General features: G+C 34.9%; 1 protein-coding gene and 1 pseudogene across 4 annotated transcripts in view; both read right to left on the minus strand.

Annotated features, from left to right (window-relative positions):
* Positions 1-3078: 3078 nt before the first annotated feature.
* LOC124964804 (fumarate hydratase, mitochondrial-like) lies at positions 3079-5204 on the minus strand (annotated as a pseudogene).
* A 7907-nt stretch (positions 5205-13111) lies between these two features.
* Positions 13112-16491, minus strand: part of Il33 (interleukin 33) — a 41219-nt gene continuing 37839 nt past the window's right edge. For all 4 annotated transcript variants that reach the window (XM_047524848.1, XM_047524847.1, XM_047524845.1 and 1 more), the window contains one exon: positions 13112-15069. In XM_047524848.1, the coding sequence (XP_047380804.1) occupies positions 14878-15069 (192 nt within the window). In that variant the 3' untranslated portion in view covers positions 13112-14877. The remainder of the gene's footprint in view (positions 15070-16491) is intronic.

Consider the following 16491-nt stretch of genomic DNA (forward strand, 5'->3'; position numbering starts at 1 on the left):
TGGCAGGCTGTGGCTTTTACAGATATCTCTGTTTCCTTTTGTTCTTGAGTCTTATTGTATAAGTCTCACTAATAGCCAGTGATAGCCATGTAGCAGCTTGAATGCTTCGCTGCTTAGAAATTTCTTCTGCCAAATAAACTTGTTCATCATTCTTAAATTTAGCCTTCCATAAAGGCAGAAGACATCAAAACAGTCATCTAAGTTCTTGGCCACTTCCTAACAAGGATGACCTTTTCTCCAATTTCCAGAGGATCCTCATTTCCATCTGTGACTAGTTCCCTAATCCCCTTGCCTCTAAGCCCTCATCAGAATTGCCTGTAATGCTTCACTTAAAGCACTTTAGGTTATTTCTATCCTGCTCTTCCAAATTCTTTCAACATTTTCCTATTACCCAGTTACAAAGCCACCTCCACATTTTTAGGTATAGCTATACCAACAAACTCATTCTCAGTACTAATTTTCTATCAATTAGTTTTCTTTTGTTTTAATGAGAAAATATCTGAGACTCAATACTTTGTAAAGAAAAGAGGTTTATTTACTTAGCTCATGGTTTTAGAGGTTCAAGAGCAGGATTCTGGCTTCTGGTTTGCTCTCCTGAGGTCCTCATAGTGGATGGCAACACAATGATGGGAGTACACATTGAACGGTCATATGGTGAGACAGGAAGCCAGAGAGTAGAGAAGGGCCAGTCTTGATCTTTTTATAGAAATTCACTCTCCTGAGAATTGACTCACTCCACGAGACCAGTATTAATCCATTCTGAGGGTAATGCCCCCAGTAATATAAGCAACTTCCACTAGGCTCTACCTCTGAAAGGTTCCACCACTGCTGTTTCCACATTGGAAACCAAACTTTCAACAGAAATGTTTGGGGGCAAACTCAAACCATATCCATACCATAGCAGTAAACTATATGCATATTCACAGAGGTTGAGGCATACGGAAGTTTTTATTGACTTTAATTTTCGTTATTTTTTATTAGGAAGAAATTTGTGTAAGCAACTTGTATGTAACATTCATTGGTCTTGGAAACTTGAGGCAAGAGTTGGCATCAGTTGACTGTTGGAGATGACATTGCCAGACAAATGTTCTATTGAGAGCATATTATCTGAATTGATGTAGTCTTTTTGTTTTTGAGAAGGAAAAATAAGTTTTATTGCTTTGCTAGTGAAGGAGAAACACAGAAGACTCCTGATCAGAGTCTGTAATTCTCCTGCTGTAATCTTAAAGAAGGTTAAAGATAAAATTTGTTACAGAAATCTATACCTATGTTTATGTGAGGCATGCATATGAGCATGGGGTATGTATAGCCTGAGAAGGAATTTCTTATGAGTCTTTAGAAAGTCCTTGAGAATTACTTCTCTCACATAGGCAGATATGAGTTCTTTCTCTTCATTATTACCCGGTTCTAATTCTGTCTGGTTCTGGCAAGAATGATTTGGTATCAGCAACTTTCACAATTGTTTTTTCCTTTTAAATTGCAGAGTAGTATTCTATATTATATTTTGTTTATCATTTACCAGTTTGGACATTTTAGTTGTTTCCAGTTTGGGGCTATTATCAATAAAGCTACTATATGCATTTGCATTCCAGTATTTATGTGGAAATATGTTTAAATTTCTCTTGAGTAAATGCTTAGTAGTATAATTTCTTGGTGCATGCCTGTAATCCCAGTGCCTTAGGAGACTAAGACAGGAGGATTGCAAGTTCACAGCCAACCCTAGCAATTGGTGAGACCCTATCTCAAAATAAAATAAAATAAAAAATAAAAAAGGCCTGGGGATGTGGCTCAGTAGTTAAGTGCCCCTGAGTTCAATCTCTGGTACAAAAAAGAAAGAAAGAAAAGAAAGAGGAAGGAAGGAAGGAAGGAAGGAAGGAAGGAAGGAAGGAAGGAAGGAAGGAAGGAAGGAAGGAAGGAGGGAGGGAGGGAGGGAGGGAGGGAGGGAGGGAGGGAGGGAGGGAGGGAAGGAAGGAAGGAGGGAAGGAGGGAAGGAGGCAGGGAGGGAGGGAGGGAGGGAGGGAAGGAAGGAAGGAAGGAAGGAAGGAAAAAGGAAGGAAGGAATAAATAAATTGCTAAACTGTTTTCCAAAGTGACTGAACAATTTACATTCCCTCTAACAGTGTAGTAGACTTGTAGTTGCTCTTCATCCTTACTAGCACTTGATATTGCCTGTCTTTTTTGTCTATTATGATCAGATTATAGTAATATGTAAGTGTGGTTTTAATGTGCATTTCCTTGATGACTGATGATATTAGTCATTTTTCCTTGTAATTGCTTATCAACTGCATGCTTTCTTTAGTACTGGTTCAAATCTTTTATCTCTTTTTTATTGGGTTATTTGTCTTATTGTAAATATTTTTTAATTATTCTGAATACAAGTCCTTTATCAGGTAGATGTTTTCTCAATACTTTATTCAGTCTGAGGCTTACTTTTTCATTTTCTTGGTGTTTTTTGAGGAGCAGAGGTTTTTAATTTTTATAACATACAGCAAATTTTTTTCTTTCATGGTTGGTACTTTTTCTGTTACAATTAGTATTTTCCTAACCTAAGGTTACCTTACAGGTTTCTCTTATATTTTCTTTGAGAAGTTTTATAGCTCTTACATTCAGATCAAGGGTCTTTTCAAATTAATTTTTATATATAATGTGAGATAAGGGCAGAGGTTAATTTTTTTCTCCTCATCTCCTCTCCCCTCTATTCTCTCTCGCTCTCTCCCTTCTCTCCATTCCTCTCCTCTCCTTTCCTTTCAGGAACTTTTTGTTGATAAACTATGTTTTCTCCACTGATTTAAAAAATAATCAACCATATATAGTTGGGGCTATTTCTATAATCTCTCTGTATTCCATGATATATATGTCTGACTTTAAGCCAATATCATATTGTCTTGATTTCTGTAGCTTTATAGTTAGTCTTGAAATTAGAAAGTGTGAGATTTCTAATGCTCCTCTAAACATTTTTTGGGGAGACTTTTCTAGGTCATTGGAATTTCAGTACAAAATTTTGAATTAGTTTGTCAATTTCTTTTTTTTTTTTTAAAGATTGCTGTGACTTTGATAGGGATGGTACTAAACATAAATTTGGCAAAAACTTATACCTTAACAATATTGATTCTCCTATGCATTCACATGCTATATTTTTTATGCTCTTAAATAAATTTATTGTACATTTAAGGTTTGCTATATGACATTATGAAATACATAATGATAGTAAAAGTATTACTATAGTGAAGCAAACTAACGTACCATTATCTCTTACCCATTTTTATTTGTTTTTGTGGCAAGACTGGTCAAACCCTCATTTAGCATGAATAACTTGCACTTCTACATGACGTGTGCTAGAATACCCATGTTCTAGATGACTGGTCTGTATTCTATAAGGAAGAATATGTGTATGGACTATAGATAATAAAATTGTACTGTAATTGGGATTCATGCTGTATATTTTTAAAAGAAATTTTATGTGTTTATTTTCATTATAAATTTATTTCAATCAGTTTGGACCCAGCATGTCCTTAGGCTTTACCCACTCATCAAACTGCTCTGCTGTGAGATAGCCAAGCTCAATAGCAGTTTCCTTTAAGTTTGATCTTTTTTGTGTGTGCTAGCTTGTCATACCCTATATGACAGTCACCAACATTAGAGACTCATTCATTATCCTGTCTGTTGCCTGGATCCCTACCACACTGTTTTCTGTGAAGGAAACTGAAGCATCCCTCAGCAGCCTGACTGAGTATAATACAGTTTTAATCATCGTTGGCTTGAAAACTTTAAACTCAAAATGTCCATTGCTGCCTCCAATAGTAACAGTGACATGATTCTCCATGACTTGGTTTATAACCATGGTCATTGCTTCACACTGAGTGGGGTTCACCTTGTCTGGCATGAAACTGTTGCTTCCTGGTTTATTTTCAGGCAAGATCAGTTCTCCCAGACCAGACCAGGGACCAGAAGCCAGAAAATGAATATCATCTTCTATCTTTATCAGACTGTATGCAGTAGTATTCATGGCTCCACTGAGCTCCACCAATGCATCATGAGCAATAACAAAAGATAAGCCTGTGAGTGCAGTCACTTTTGCAGGAACCTTTTCTGCAAAGCCAATTCTAGTATTTAAACCAATACCAATAGTAGTGCCTCCAGTTGTGAGCTCATAGATTCTTGGCATGGTAGTTTTTATTCTGCTTATTGCATATTGTACCTGTTGAACATAACCACTAAATTCCTGCCCAAGAGTAAGTAGAACAGCATCCTGAGTATGAGTATACCCAATTTTGATGATCTGTGCAAACACTTCAGATTTTGCATTGAGAGCATCAGGTAGCTTTTGCAGCCCTGGTAACAGTACTTCATGAATTTCTACTGCAGCAGCAATGTGCATTGCTGTGAGAAAAGTGTCATTGGAGCTCTGGGTTTTATTATCATGGTTGTTGGGATGCACAGAGTTCTTGCTACCAAGTTTACCTCCTAGCATTTTAATTGCTCCATTGCTAATGATTTTACATGTACATTTACATTCATATTTGTCTGTATTTCCGATTCATCTGCCATTCATCTCCACAAGAGGAAAATGATCATTTAATTTACCTTCAGCTACCTCATCTGCTGCCTTCATTACCGCATTAGCAGTCTTTGGATCAAGACCTTAATCCTGATTTACTTCAACAGCGGCTGGCTTCAAGGTGCCAAAAACTTTCATAACTGGGATCAGATGAAGCCTGCTACATCTAGGTTTACTAGCCTAACCTGCAATCCTGCACTGACTATTTTTCATACTCCAGTTGGGCTCCATTAGAATATGTAATGTATTTCATCAACTCTTTTCATGCGTTAAACTCTTGGCATATGTTCTCTCACACCTTCAGTCTTAAAAGTTCATTGCAGATCTTACAATCTGGGCGCCATAATACTTACCACTTGGGACCTTCGGTTCACCAAAGGTATCATATTCAATTCGAAAGGAATTTTGACTTGCCATTGGAGCGGTGTTTAGGCACTGGAGTGGGAGGACAGCCATGCCACCCATTTCAGGAGCTAAGGTAGTAGTGGGATCTAGCAGGACGCGTCTAGATTGCGTAAGCAGCTGGAGTGTTCCATGCATCCACATGCTTTTCATTTATTTAGATCTTTAAATTTTTTTCTCAGCAATACTTAACAATTTCATTGTCTTTTGTTCAATGTATTCCTGAGTATTTTGCTTTGATTCAATTGTAGATGACATTTTTCCATATTTCAATTTTCAGTGTTTTTTTACTTGCATATAAGAAATTTTGTATGTTGCCCCTGTACCTTGTGATCCTGTTAAAATTATAAGTTCTAAAAACTTTTTTGGTTGATTCTTTGGAACTTCCTATACATAGCATCATGTCATCCACAAACAAAGGTGGTTTTACTTCTTTCTATAACTGTATGCATTTTACTTATTTTTCTTGCTTGATTGTGCTGGCTAATATCTCCAGTATAATATTCAAATAAAAGTGGTGAGAACAGAAATCCTTGTTAATGTTCTAGGAGGAATGTATTCAGCTTTTAATAGTTTAAGATGAAGTTAAATCTATGTTTTGAGTAGATATTTTTGTTATTTCTAGTTTATTGAGAGTTTTTAATCCTGAAAAGATGTCAAATTTTGCAAATGCTTTTCTGTTTATTTATTGAGATTATTTTGTTTTTCTTTTTTATTCTGTTGATATGGTGAATTACGAGGATTTGAATATGGGGCCAACCTCACATTCGTGAAATAAATTGCACTTCATGATGCAATTTATTTCTTTTTATCTGTTTCTGGTTTCAATTTACTAATATTTTGTTAAAACTTTTCAAATTGAGGTTCAAGAAGGACATTTCATAACAAGTTTTATGTTTTTGAAGCATCTTTGTCTGGTTTTGCTATTGAGGAAATTCTGTCATCATAAGATAAATTGATGTTACTCCGTCTTCTATTTTCTGGAGCAGTTTGTATAAACTTTGTATCATTTCTTCCTTAATTATTTGATAGATTTCACCAGTGAAGCCATCTGGAACTGGAGTTTTCATTGTGGCAAAGTTTTAACTATGAATATAATTTCTTTAATAGACATAAGGCTATTCAGGTTATTTGTTTCTTAAGTAAGATTTGGTAAATAATTTATTTAAGAAAATTTCCATTTCACCTAAGCTATCTAATGTATTGGCAAAAACATGTTAAAAATATTCTCCTGTCCTAGAGGATCTATGGTGATGTCTTCATTCCTGATGTTGATATTATGTGCCTCTGTTTTCTTGATCATTTGGTGACAGTTTTATTAGTTTTTTGACTGCTTGTTCATTTTGTGCTAGGGTTTGAACCCATGCACTTTTGTATGCTAGGCAAGAGCTCTACCACTTTTTTGTCATTTAAATTATTTTTGAGACAGGGTCTTGCTAAGTGCTCAGGTTAGCTTCACATTTGTGATCATCCTGCCTCTACTTCCCAAGTGGTTAGGATTATAGGTGTGCGCCACAACACCTGACTCAGGTTTCTCAGAAAAGAAGTTTCTCTTTTTTTCTTTTTGTTGTTGTTTTCTATTTCACTAATTTCTCCCATTATATCTTTCATTCTTCTTACTTTGTTCTTTATGTTCTTTGCTAGTTATTAAGATGGAAATTTAAAAGCATCTATTTGAAACCTTTCTAAAATAACTATTCAATGTAAATTTCCCTCTAAACAGTGCTTTAGCTGTGTTCCACTAATTTTGATTCATATTAGTTTCATTTGATTAAAATATTTTCCAATTTCTATTGTGTTTTCTTCTTTAATTAATAGCTCTTTAAAAGTGTTACATTTAATTTCCAACTATTTTTCTCTTAGTGATTTCTCATTTAATTCCAGTATGGTCAGAGAACATACTTAAGATGTTTTGAATCCTTTTGTATTTCTTTTTGGTGAATGTTCTATGTACCTTGAAAATAATGTATATTCCTCTATCGTTAGGAGAAGTGTTCTATAAATATCCACTAGGTTTATTTACTTGATAGTGTTGTCAAAATCTATATCTGTAATTATTTTTTTTTTCCTGTTTGCTCTGTCAGATACTGAGATAGGTGTATCAGAGTTTCTCAAACTATGATTGTGACTGTCCTATTGTTTTCCCAAAGTGTGCCTTTTCTGGCACAGAAATACCAGGATGGATCCTATAATAGAGCAGGCACTAGCCAGGCCATAAATAGAAGTATCCTTCTCTGAATGACTCCCCAAATTTATCCAGATTTTATAATTTTATTGGAAATGCTCACTTTTGGTTTCTAAGAGATGAAGGGAATGTGGTTTATTTCTCTACAAAGTTAATATTCCTCAAAAAGATGACTTTTCCATCCCTTTCTTGTCCTTTTTTCATGTCAGGGGAGAGATGGTTGTTCCAAATAGCAGCATTTCAAATATTGGGTACTTTACTCTTTTTGTTTCCATGGAATTGCCTTGGTGACAATTCCAGGGGAAAATAGAAAAAATTCTGTTAAAAAAGTTAGACTTGAGTGAAACTGAATTACTAAATCAGTTCATATTGTTCTCCTTGAAATTCATTGAAAAAATAAAAAAATTCTTTGCTGTAATTACTTAGACTGTTCACTGAGGAAAAACTGTTTAGCCAAACTGATGGTGTTCCAGCTGAGGCTCATTCCAAAATTCCAAAGTGTTTGTTTAATGTTGCAGAATGATCATTCTTTCAATAGAAGCAAAGGCCAGTATTGCAAAAGGAAGGCATATCATGTTATCAGCATTAAAAAGAGAAAAATATTTAGTTTCTTGCTTGAGTTTAACTTTACAAGATGTATTTGTTTGAGGACTCATTCAGTGGCAGTGCTCTGACCTGTAGGAGCATCTGTTGGTCCCTTTAAGAATCTATGCAACACGAAACTTTGCAATTTTTGTTTTCTTGTGACTCTTTGAGAAGATTTCCTTGAGGAAAATAATACAAATACCTATTAGACATTAAATTATAAATGCATATGGAGGGAAAGAAATAGGATTTATATGATTGAGCTTAATATAAGCCAGGTACTGTGCTAGATGCTTACAACCATTTCCTTATTTCATTTTTTTCAATAACCCTAAGTGATGTATTAGGCCCATTTTATAGGCAAGGAGATTGAGGTTCAGAACATTACAAAAATCCCCTAACTGGCAGAAATTGAGATTAGAACCCAGATGTCTCTAATAACAAAGTTTATGTTCTTTGCTATCCATTATGCATTATCATTAATAAGGTGATCAAACACAAAAGTAACCCACGTTCCATGACTGTTTTCATCGATTAGTTCAGTGGTTTCTAGAATGGCCTGCTTAAGAGTGGTTAACAGTTGAGTCCACAAAATGTCATCTTTCTCTTTAGATTCATTGTGTTAGGGAAACTTTAATCATGCCACTTTCTTTAAGCAGAACCTGAATTTTTTTTTTTTTTTAGAACCTGAATATTTTGTCTTAGGGAACTTTCACATTATACAGTATTGACATCACTTCCACTCCAGCCTTTGCAGATATTAGACTTAGTGCCAGGAATGAACAGTGAGTAACTTTGGACTCTCTGCTTAGACAAGGAGGGAGGATTAGGAAAGTTTAAAGATCATTACAAGGTTGGTTGACTAGTAGGAACAAGAAAGCTAGTTGAGAGGCTACTATAGGTGTTAGAATTCAGGGTAATACATATATTAGAGTCCCCAAGTGACTTGCTACAACTGGGAATGATCATTCAAAATAGTAATCTAATATTCATGTGATCAGTGACCATTTACTTGTGTGATCTGAAAGAGTAATTTCTGAAATGGTGATCACTAGCCAGTAGCATTAACACTACTTGGAGTGTTGATCGAAATACAAATTTATGTGTTTCACTTCAACCTTCTGAATCAGAATCTCTGTGACTAGAGCCCAGAAACTTGTGTTTGGAAAGCTTTCTAGATGATTCTTATGCATGTTCATGTTTGAGAACCTCTAAACTAGAGGAGCAGAGCAGTAAAGAGCAAACCAAAGTTATTGGTGGCTTGATTGCTTCAAATATTTAATAAAAAGTTATTGAAAGTCCCAGGCCACTGCATTAGGTGCTGGTAATTCAGAGATAAAGAGATAGAGAGTCTCTGGTGATGAGATAAAGGAAAAGAATGCATTTGGATTGGGGTTGTATTGAGTACGATGAATCTAAGTGGTGTCAGTCTATAGTCAAAATTTTATTGATTTTTCCAAGATCCAGTTTTTGGTTTTTGATTTTTCTTGTCATTTTTCTGACTCATTTAATATTAATAAATTATTACATAAATTTTTGGTTGTCTTATTAACCATTCCATATCTTAGAATATTTGCACTTTATCCTGTGCTCTTTTGAAGAAATATAGATATTTCTTTCATTTTTACTATTAATAGTTTTATGTTTATAATTTAATATTTGATATGTATTGTTATGATCTCAATGTTTGGGTCTGCACACTGCAAATTCAGTTTGAAATCCTAATCCCCAAGGTAATGGTATTAGAAGGTAAGACCTCTGAGAAGTGATTAGGTCTTAAGGGCAAGATCCTTATGATTGGGATTAGTTCCCTTAAGAAAGAGACACCAGAAGGGTGGCTAGCCTCTTTGATCACGTAAAAACCTTATCAGATACCAAATATACCAGTGCAGATTTTGGATTTTCAGCTACCAGAACTGTGAGAAATAAATTTCTGTTGTTTATAAGCTACCCAATTTATGGTGTTTAGTTGAAGCAGCCTGAATAAAGTATGACACATACAAAAGAGTAATATTTGTAGGTCAAGAAATATAGTCAAAGCTATGAGATTTTTAGATTATTTTATAACCTATCAGATCTCATCCATTCTGATTTATTCTCTCCACTTCATCTTTCAGAGGTAACTTAAAGTTGTAGAGGCATGCATATGTTTTTAAGGTTCTAATTGTACCTAAGAAAAGTTTTTCTCAGTACCAATCAAATTTGCCTATTTTTTAAGCTAACATTCTAGTGTTGTAAGAATCAGGTGTCAAAATAATCTTTTCTATTGGCGAAATTTAGTTTAAACTTCATTCAACAGAAAACCCAGCACTAGCTTAAGCAGATGTGAATTTCTTTTTCTCTCTCAACATAAAGTCTGCAGTTAGTATTTCAAGAATAGTATGGCAGCTCAACAATGTTACATGTGAATTTTTTTTTTAATGTTAAGTTGCCCAGGAGCAGACTCTGTATTAAGCGTTTTTGAACTTGTGATTTATTACTAAGGTAGTGCTTTACAAGAAAAACTAAGGGAGTTAGGGCAGGAGAGGGCAATCTATGTAGCATTTAAGCAAGGAAATAATCTCATGCTAAAAGTCCAGTAGAGTTAGCTTCAGCATGAACTTAGGAGGGAAGTTCTGAGTGAATGCTAGGTGAGGTTGTGGAAGGAATGTAAACTCAGACACTCATGTCTTTCTGTGAAGAGGGAAAAGCATCATTTGTACCATCAAGGCTGTACTTGTGAGAAGAGCTACAAGTGAATATTGAAAGCACACAGAGGATAGTGGTGATGGAGATGTGTGGTACTCACAGAAATGGCATCAAAGGAGACTAGGACTCATCAGTACTGTCTGTTATACCAGAGTTCCATCTTTTTCTCCTGCCATTTTCAATGTATAGGTCTTTATGCCCCTCCTCATCACCCCCTGATCAGAAGGAGGCTATTGTACATTCAACTTCATATCTTTTGTCCTGGTAGAAAGATGGGGAGGATGAAAGACTGAAAAGGTACATATCAGTCAAATATGTCATTTTAAAAGTTTTCTCAAATGGTTGTCCTACTTATATTTTATTATCTGGAACTATATCAAATGGTTACCACAGGCATCTGGAATGGTTTGTTTCTAGTTGGATAAACCACTGACTGGAACAACGTGAAATTCCATTGGTAAGCAAGTAGGGGTAGTAGTGATATATATTAAGTAGACAACTACATTTTATGGAGAAACTGAAGTTTCACACCTTGTTGAAGCCACACCATCTGTAAGTGGTAAGCCAAGCCTATGTTTTTAATACAGTGGACAGTGATTCATGCATTCTTTTTATGGCAATGTCCTCTAGGATAAGCTAGGGACTGTAACTGGGCACGGACATATTTTACTTCTTATTGATACCTCAACAAAGAAGAGCTCATTGATTTTATCTCTGCCAGCTGGCATTCTTTCATTTCTTGCATCCATTCTTTAGATTTAGCTTGAACCTTGACTATTAATAGAATTGGAACAACTGAATTTACCCTTTTTGCTTAAGACCTGCAGAAGAAACCTGCTTAACATGATTTTCGGAATAGATATATGAACCAATCAGGTGGGTACTAGGGCATAGGGGTAGAGAATTAAGTCCTCTTTCTTTCCCTGAGGATAGACCCACACTGATTTCTGTCACCGTACATGACTATATACTGTAGAGTTGGAATTTTAATATATACTGTACGTGTATATTATATATATTCCATATGGACAAGGAGAATAGCTTAGATTTTTTTTTCTATATTTTCTTTGGGTTCAGTGTGTATGATATGTATTTAATTAGTTACTGTTAGAAGATGAGATTTCTGGTCTGTATAGGTAATAGTATAAGGGAAGAAGGAATTTGGGGACAAGTAGACCCAATCTCCGCCAGACCATCCCAACTAAAGATCTCACAATTCACCATGAAATTTCTCATGAAGCACAAAGATTAAAATTGTTATTTCTGACTTGTTTTGTTCTGTGTAAGTAGCAGTTATGAGTCGATCTTTCTAGACTTAATTCAAGGTGCTGCATTCTAATTAGGCAATTTCCTTTCCAACTTCCCCATTCAAATTTAATTCATACTTAAGTTTCCTCCCAATTCTAAATGATCTCACTCATTCAAATACATTTTTCTTGACCATATTTCTAGTGTTATGGTTTAGATATGAGGAATCCCCAAAACACTCATGTGTGAGAAAACAAGAAAGCTTAGAGGTAAAATGATTGGGTTTAAGAGCATTAACTTAATCACTGCATTAATCCACTTGCATGGATTAACTGGGTGGCAAGTGTAGGCAGATAGGATGTGGCTGGAGAAAGTAGGTCACTGGAGGTGTGCCTTTAGGGTATATGTTTTGTCCCTAGTGAGTGGACTTCTCTCTCTTCTTTCTGATTGTCATGACCTGAGCAGCCTTCCTCTGCCACAACCTTTTGCCTTGAGGTTCTGCCTCACCTTACACTCAGAACAATGGAGTCAGTTGTTTATGGACTGAGATACCTGAAACCATAAGCCAAAATAAACTTTTTTCCTCTTCTAAATTTTTTGTTGTCGTTGGGTCTTTTGGTCACAGTGACAAAAAGCTGGCTAAAACATCAAGGTATCCAAAAATACATAGAAACTTACAGAATATTAATGAAATATGAGGGAAAAGTAAGTTTTGACATAATTTTCATTTCTGGTACAGTTAAATGGACATATTCCTTCCAATAATGTATATTACAGGCCATCAAAACACGTGCAAGTGACAAAATGTCACAATACCTTTAATATTTTAATTAAACAACATTGATTATGAGAATGGTAGAATTTTTTTTAAAAAGAAAAAACAAAATAAGATAGATGACTCGAAAGATATCTAAATAAGGAGTCATAAATCTGAGATTAAGGTATAATGAAGGTGTGTGTTAGCTGTTTGATCTTGGGTAAAAATCATCTAACATCCTTGTGAGGGCTTCTATACCAGGAACTGGGAGGACACAGCAAAAGTCTTACTTGATTTTGAATTACCAAAATATCAGTAAGTCATTTGATTTACTCTACATACCAACGCTGATATGTTAGGGTGTGCTTACTTTCACTTGAGAATTTCAGAAAATTAGCCAACGGTGGTGGTACACGTCTGTAATCCCAGAGACTCGGGAGGCTGAGGCAGGAGGATTGTGAGTTCAGTCAGTCTCAACCACTTAGCAAGGCCCTAAGCAACTCAGTGAGACCCTGCATCAAAACAAAATACAAAAAATGGCAGGGGTTGTGGCTCAGTGGTTAAGCACCCTTGGGCTTAATCCCCAGGACCAAAAGAAAAAAGAAAAAAAAAAAAAGAATTTTGGAATATTGAGTTGTTTCATGATAAAATCATTATAACCATACATACTTTTAAAAAGTACAGTTTATTGAGGATTATAAACAGTATAATGGATATATTTAGTTAATAATTATTTTAGGTATATCATACAGATGCACATAGTCAATGCTTACTATTTTGGGGAGGGAATGATATAGGTTCTTTTATTTTTGTCTCTATAGTGAAGTTTTGACAAATTATGAAATAAAGGTATATTCTACAGTTGCATAATTTTTATACAATGATTCTCAGCCTCTTTTGTCTTATATTCCACCAGAAATTATACCCAATAGGTTCCAATTAATTAGAAATTTAAAAGCCCATACTTTAACCAAAGGTTACATTTCATTTTCTATTATTATATTTGCCATTAATTGTAAGCAATGTCTATGAAAAATTATAGTATAAATTGCTAAGGATTGAAATAAGCAAAAACTATTCCTTTATTTGTTCAAAAACTATTCCTTTATTTGTTCTATATGATTATTAATTTTAGTATCTTAGTAACAATAAAACACAAAGATGGCAGTAAGCAATTTTGTCATTAGTAGGCAAAAATTCTACAGTGCTGGTACTTTATGTAAAAATTCTACATTGCCAGGTACACAAAGCAGAATAAAGGTAGGCATGCAGAGTTCAAATGAAATGGAAATGAAGGTAGGGGTAGTGGTGCCAAAGGATACATTGGTCAAAAGAAGTAAAGAAAGGTCAGAGTTTAGTGAATATTCCATAGTGAGCAGAGTCATTGAGAAGCTGAACAACAAAAAGACCTGCTGTGTTCATGGAAAGCAAGGACTAGAAGAAATGTTATCAAGGTGATGAGCATATCAAAAGTCATAGATCTCTGAAAGTCAGGAGCCAAAGGACATAGCATGCACAAATGTGAGGGGCAAACAGCTATTGAAATTTCAATGTTAATTTTGTGTCTTTTCTGACCTTAGTAAGTTAGAGGACTTCTGGTTCCCTCATGGTATTTGAATCCCACGCTACTTGGATGTCCCAAGCATACTATTGTGACTCAGTATTTTAAGAAAATGTTTTAGTTTGTTAGATATTACCAATTATTTCAATTATGTGTGTGAACTGAAATTTGTTTCCTAATATAAGAAGGCCTTGTAAAGTTAACTCTCTATATAAAAATTATTCCTTATTTAATCAGAATTTTAAAAATGAAACAGGTAAAATTATTCATTTTATAAATACTGGGTTTATTTTTTTTAAGTTTTAAATTATCCTTGCCTTTTCATTTATTTTACTACATAAGCATGCAGGCATTTGAAGTGCTGTAACTCTTCACACAGAGAGCCAAAATACCTAGGGCATTTAGAAACACACTCAATATTTTATTCTAGTTGAGAAAGGTCAGTTTATGCAGTATTTGTTCGTTTTACTAACAGCTCTAGTGTTTGAACCTATTGTTTGGAACAAGGGAAAAACATGTAGTTCTTTAAAATGGATCCCTATCTAAAGGGCAACATGAGTTATAGACTTGCTTCTCTGAAGCGATCTAAGCTCTAAATGTGAAATTCTTTCTGGACTGAAACTAGAAAAAAGTAAAGATTAGCCTATATCTCTTCAAAAAGCAGATTTCTTTACCAATATCCTATTTTATATACCCATACTTTTATTGAATATGTAGTGATACAAAGAAAAATAAAACAACTGAAGGATTAGAAAATAATTTTTTTACACATAGTAAATGAAACAGTCCCACAGCATTCTAAGCCTTTCCCCTAGATATTGCCTTTCTCTTTCACCCTTCTCCTTCTCCAGTAGTAGCACTGGGTTGCCCAAACCAGATCCTGCAGCTCTCTATTACATTAAGGAGAGCTTAAACATGATATTCTCACTAGTCTGACTCTTTCCTTCCACCAGAGCAAGGTGATTATCTTTGACTCCTATATACATTCCACGATTACTCTTACATTCGAATGAAACAAATTCAGAGGATTCCTTATGAAGTACAAAGAAGGTCCGGTCTGGCAATGGGGTTTTACACTTTTGGAGCTGAGGAAACAAGAGAAAAAGCAACCAATATGTGAGTCAGAGGTCCAGAATCAACTTTCCCTTCTTGTGTTAGAACCTAAATGGAAATAATAATCTATAACTTGCTATTCCAGCAAGCCTGCTTATTGAGGAAGGAGGTGGGGAGTGAGTAGAGGGTAAAGAGTGGGTGGAATGATTTAATTTGATTGACTGATAAGCATACTTAGAGAGGCAGTATGTCTTAGAATGACTGAATCTGAATGCAACAACTTTGCATTTATATCCTTGTTTTGTTATATACTCTTAAGACCTTGAGCATGTCGCTTTGTCTCTTAAGCTTCAATATTTTAGTCTAACCAGTTTCTAATTCTCATCTTACCTATAGGTATATGAAGAATATACATGATTATATCTTAAGTCACTAAGTTTGGGGGATAGTTTGTTACTCAGCAATAGCTGAAACATAAGTTTATGATGGAATATAATAGCTCCATCAGACTTAACTGTAAGGATTAGATGAGATAGTGCTTAGCAAATTCAGTATTTAGCAAGTGCTTGGTATATGATAGAGCTCAGATGAGTTACTTCTTATTGTTGAGTAGTTATAAATGCTAGATGCTGTGTTATATATATTTAGGGATATTTTGTTATGGAAAATGCCAGTTAATTTCCACTATTTATGTTAATGCCGTACACAACTGTATTAGTTAGCTTTATAATTTTGTGTATTTATATAATCTGTATTATACTTTCATGTTCCCATCCTTGAATCTACCTTTGACTATTTGTTCTTCGAGATATTTATAATTCCTTGTCATGACCAATATAATATTACCATTTACTAAGTAAACAATATGCAGTGATTAGATTAGAATCACTAATGATTAGAATGATTAGAATGTAGATCATTTTGCTATCCATATATCTTGACATGTGGAAATGTGTGCTGCACCCCCTAACCACCCCTTTAGCAGACTTGGAGTGTAAGATTATTTTACAAAAAACAATTCCTAGAAGAACATAGTTCCTAAAGCCAAATAAAAAGAAACTGAGGGGGCTGGAATTGTGACACAGTGGTAGAGTGCTTGCCTGGTATGTACAAGGCCCTGGGTTCCATACTCAGCATCACATATAAATAAATAAAATAAAAGATCCATTTACACTACAAAAAAAATATATACATATATATAAGAGAAACAGATTATTCTGTATAGCAGTGCTTTCCAAACTTTAATGAAATTGTGCCTCTCTTGGAGATTTGTTAAAATGCTAATCCTGATTCATTCCTGGGGGAGCTTGCAATCCTGCATTTCTAACAAGCACTCAGGTAATTCTGTGCTGCTGACAGACACCACATTTTTAGCAGCAAGGCCACATATGCTTTTCTCCTTCCCCTACTGCAGAAGAAAGTCATTAGTAACTGATTGTTTTATTTACAACAGC

This window comes from Sciurus carolinensis, chromosome 14 (assembly GCF_902686445.1).
Source record: "Sciurus carolinensis chromosome 14, mSciCar1.2, whole genome shotgun sequence".
NCBI classification, from domain to species: Eukaryota; Metazoa; Chordata; class Mammalia; order Rodentia; family Sciuridae; genus Sciurus; species Sciurus carolinensis.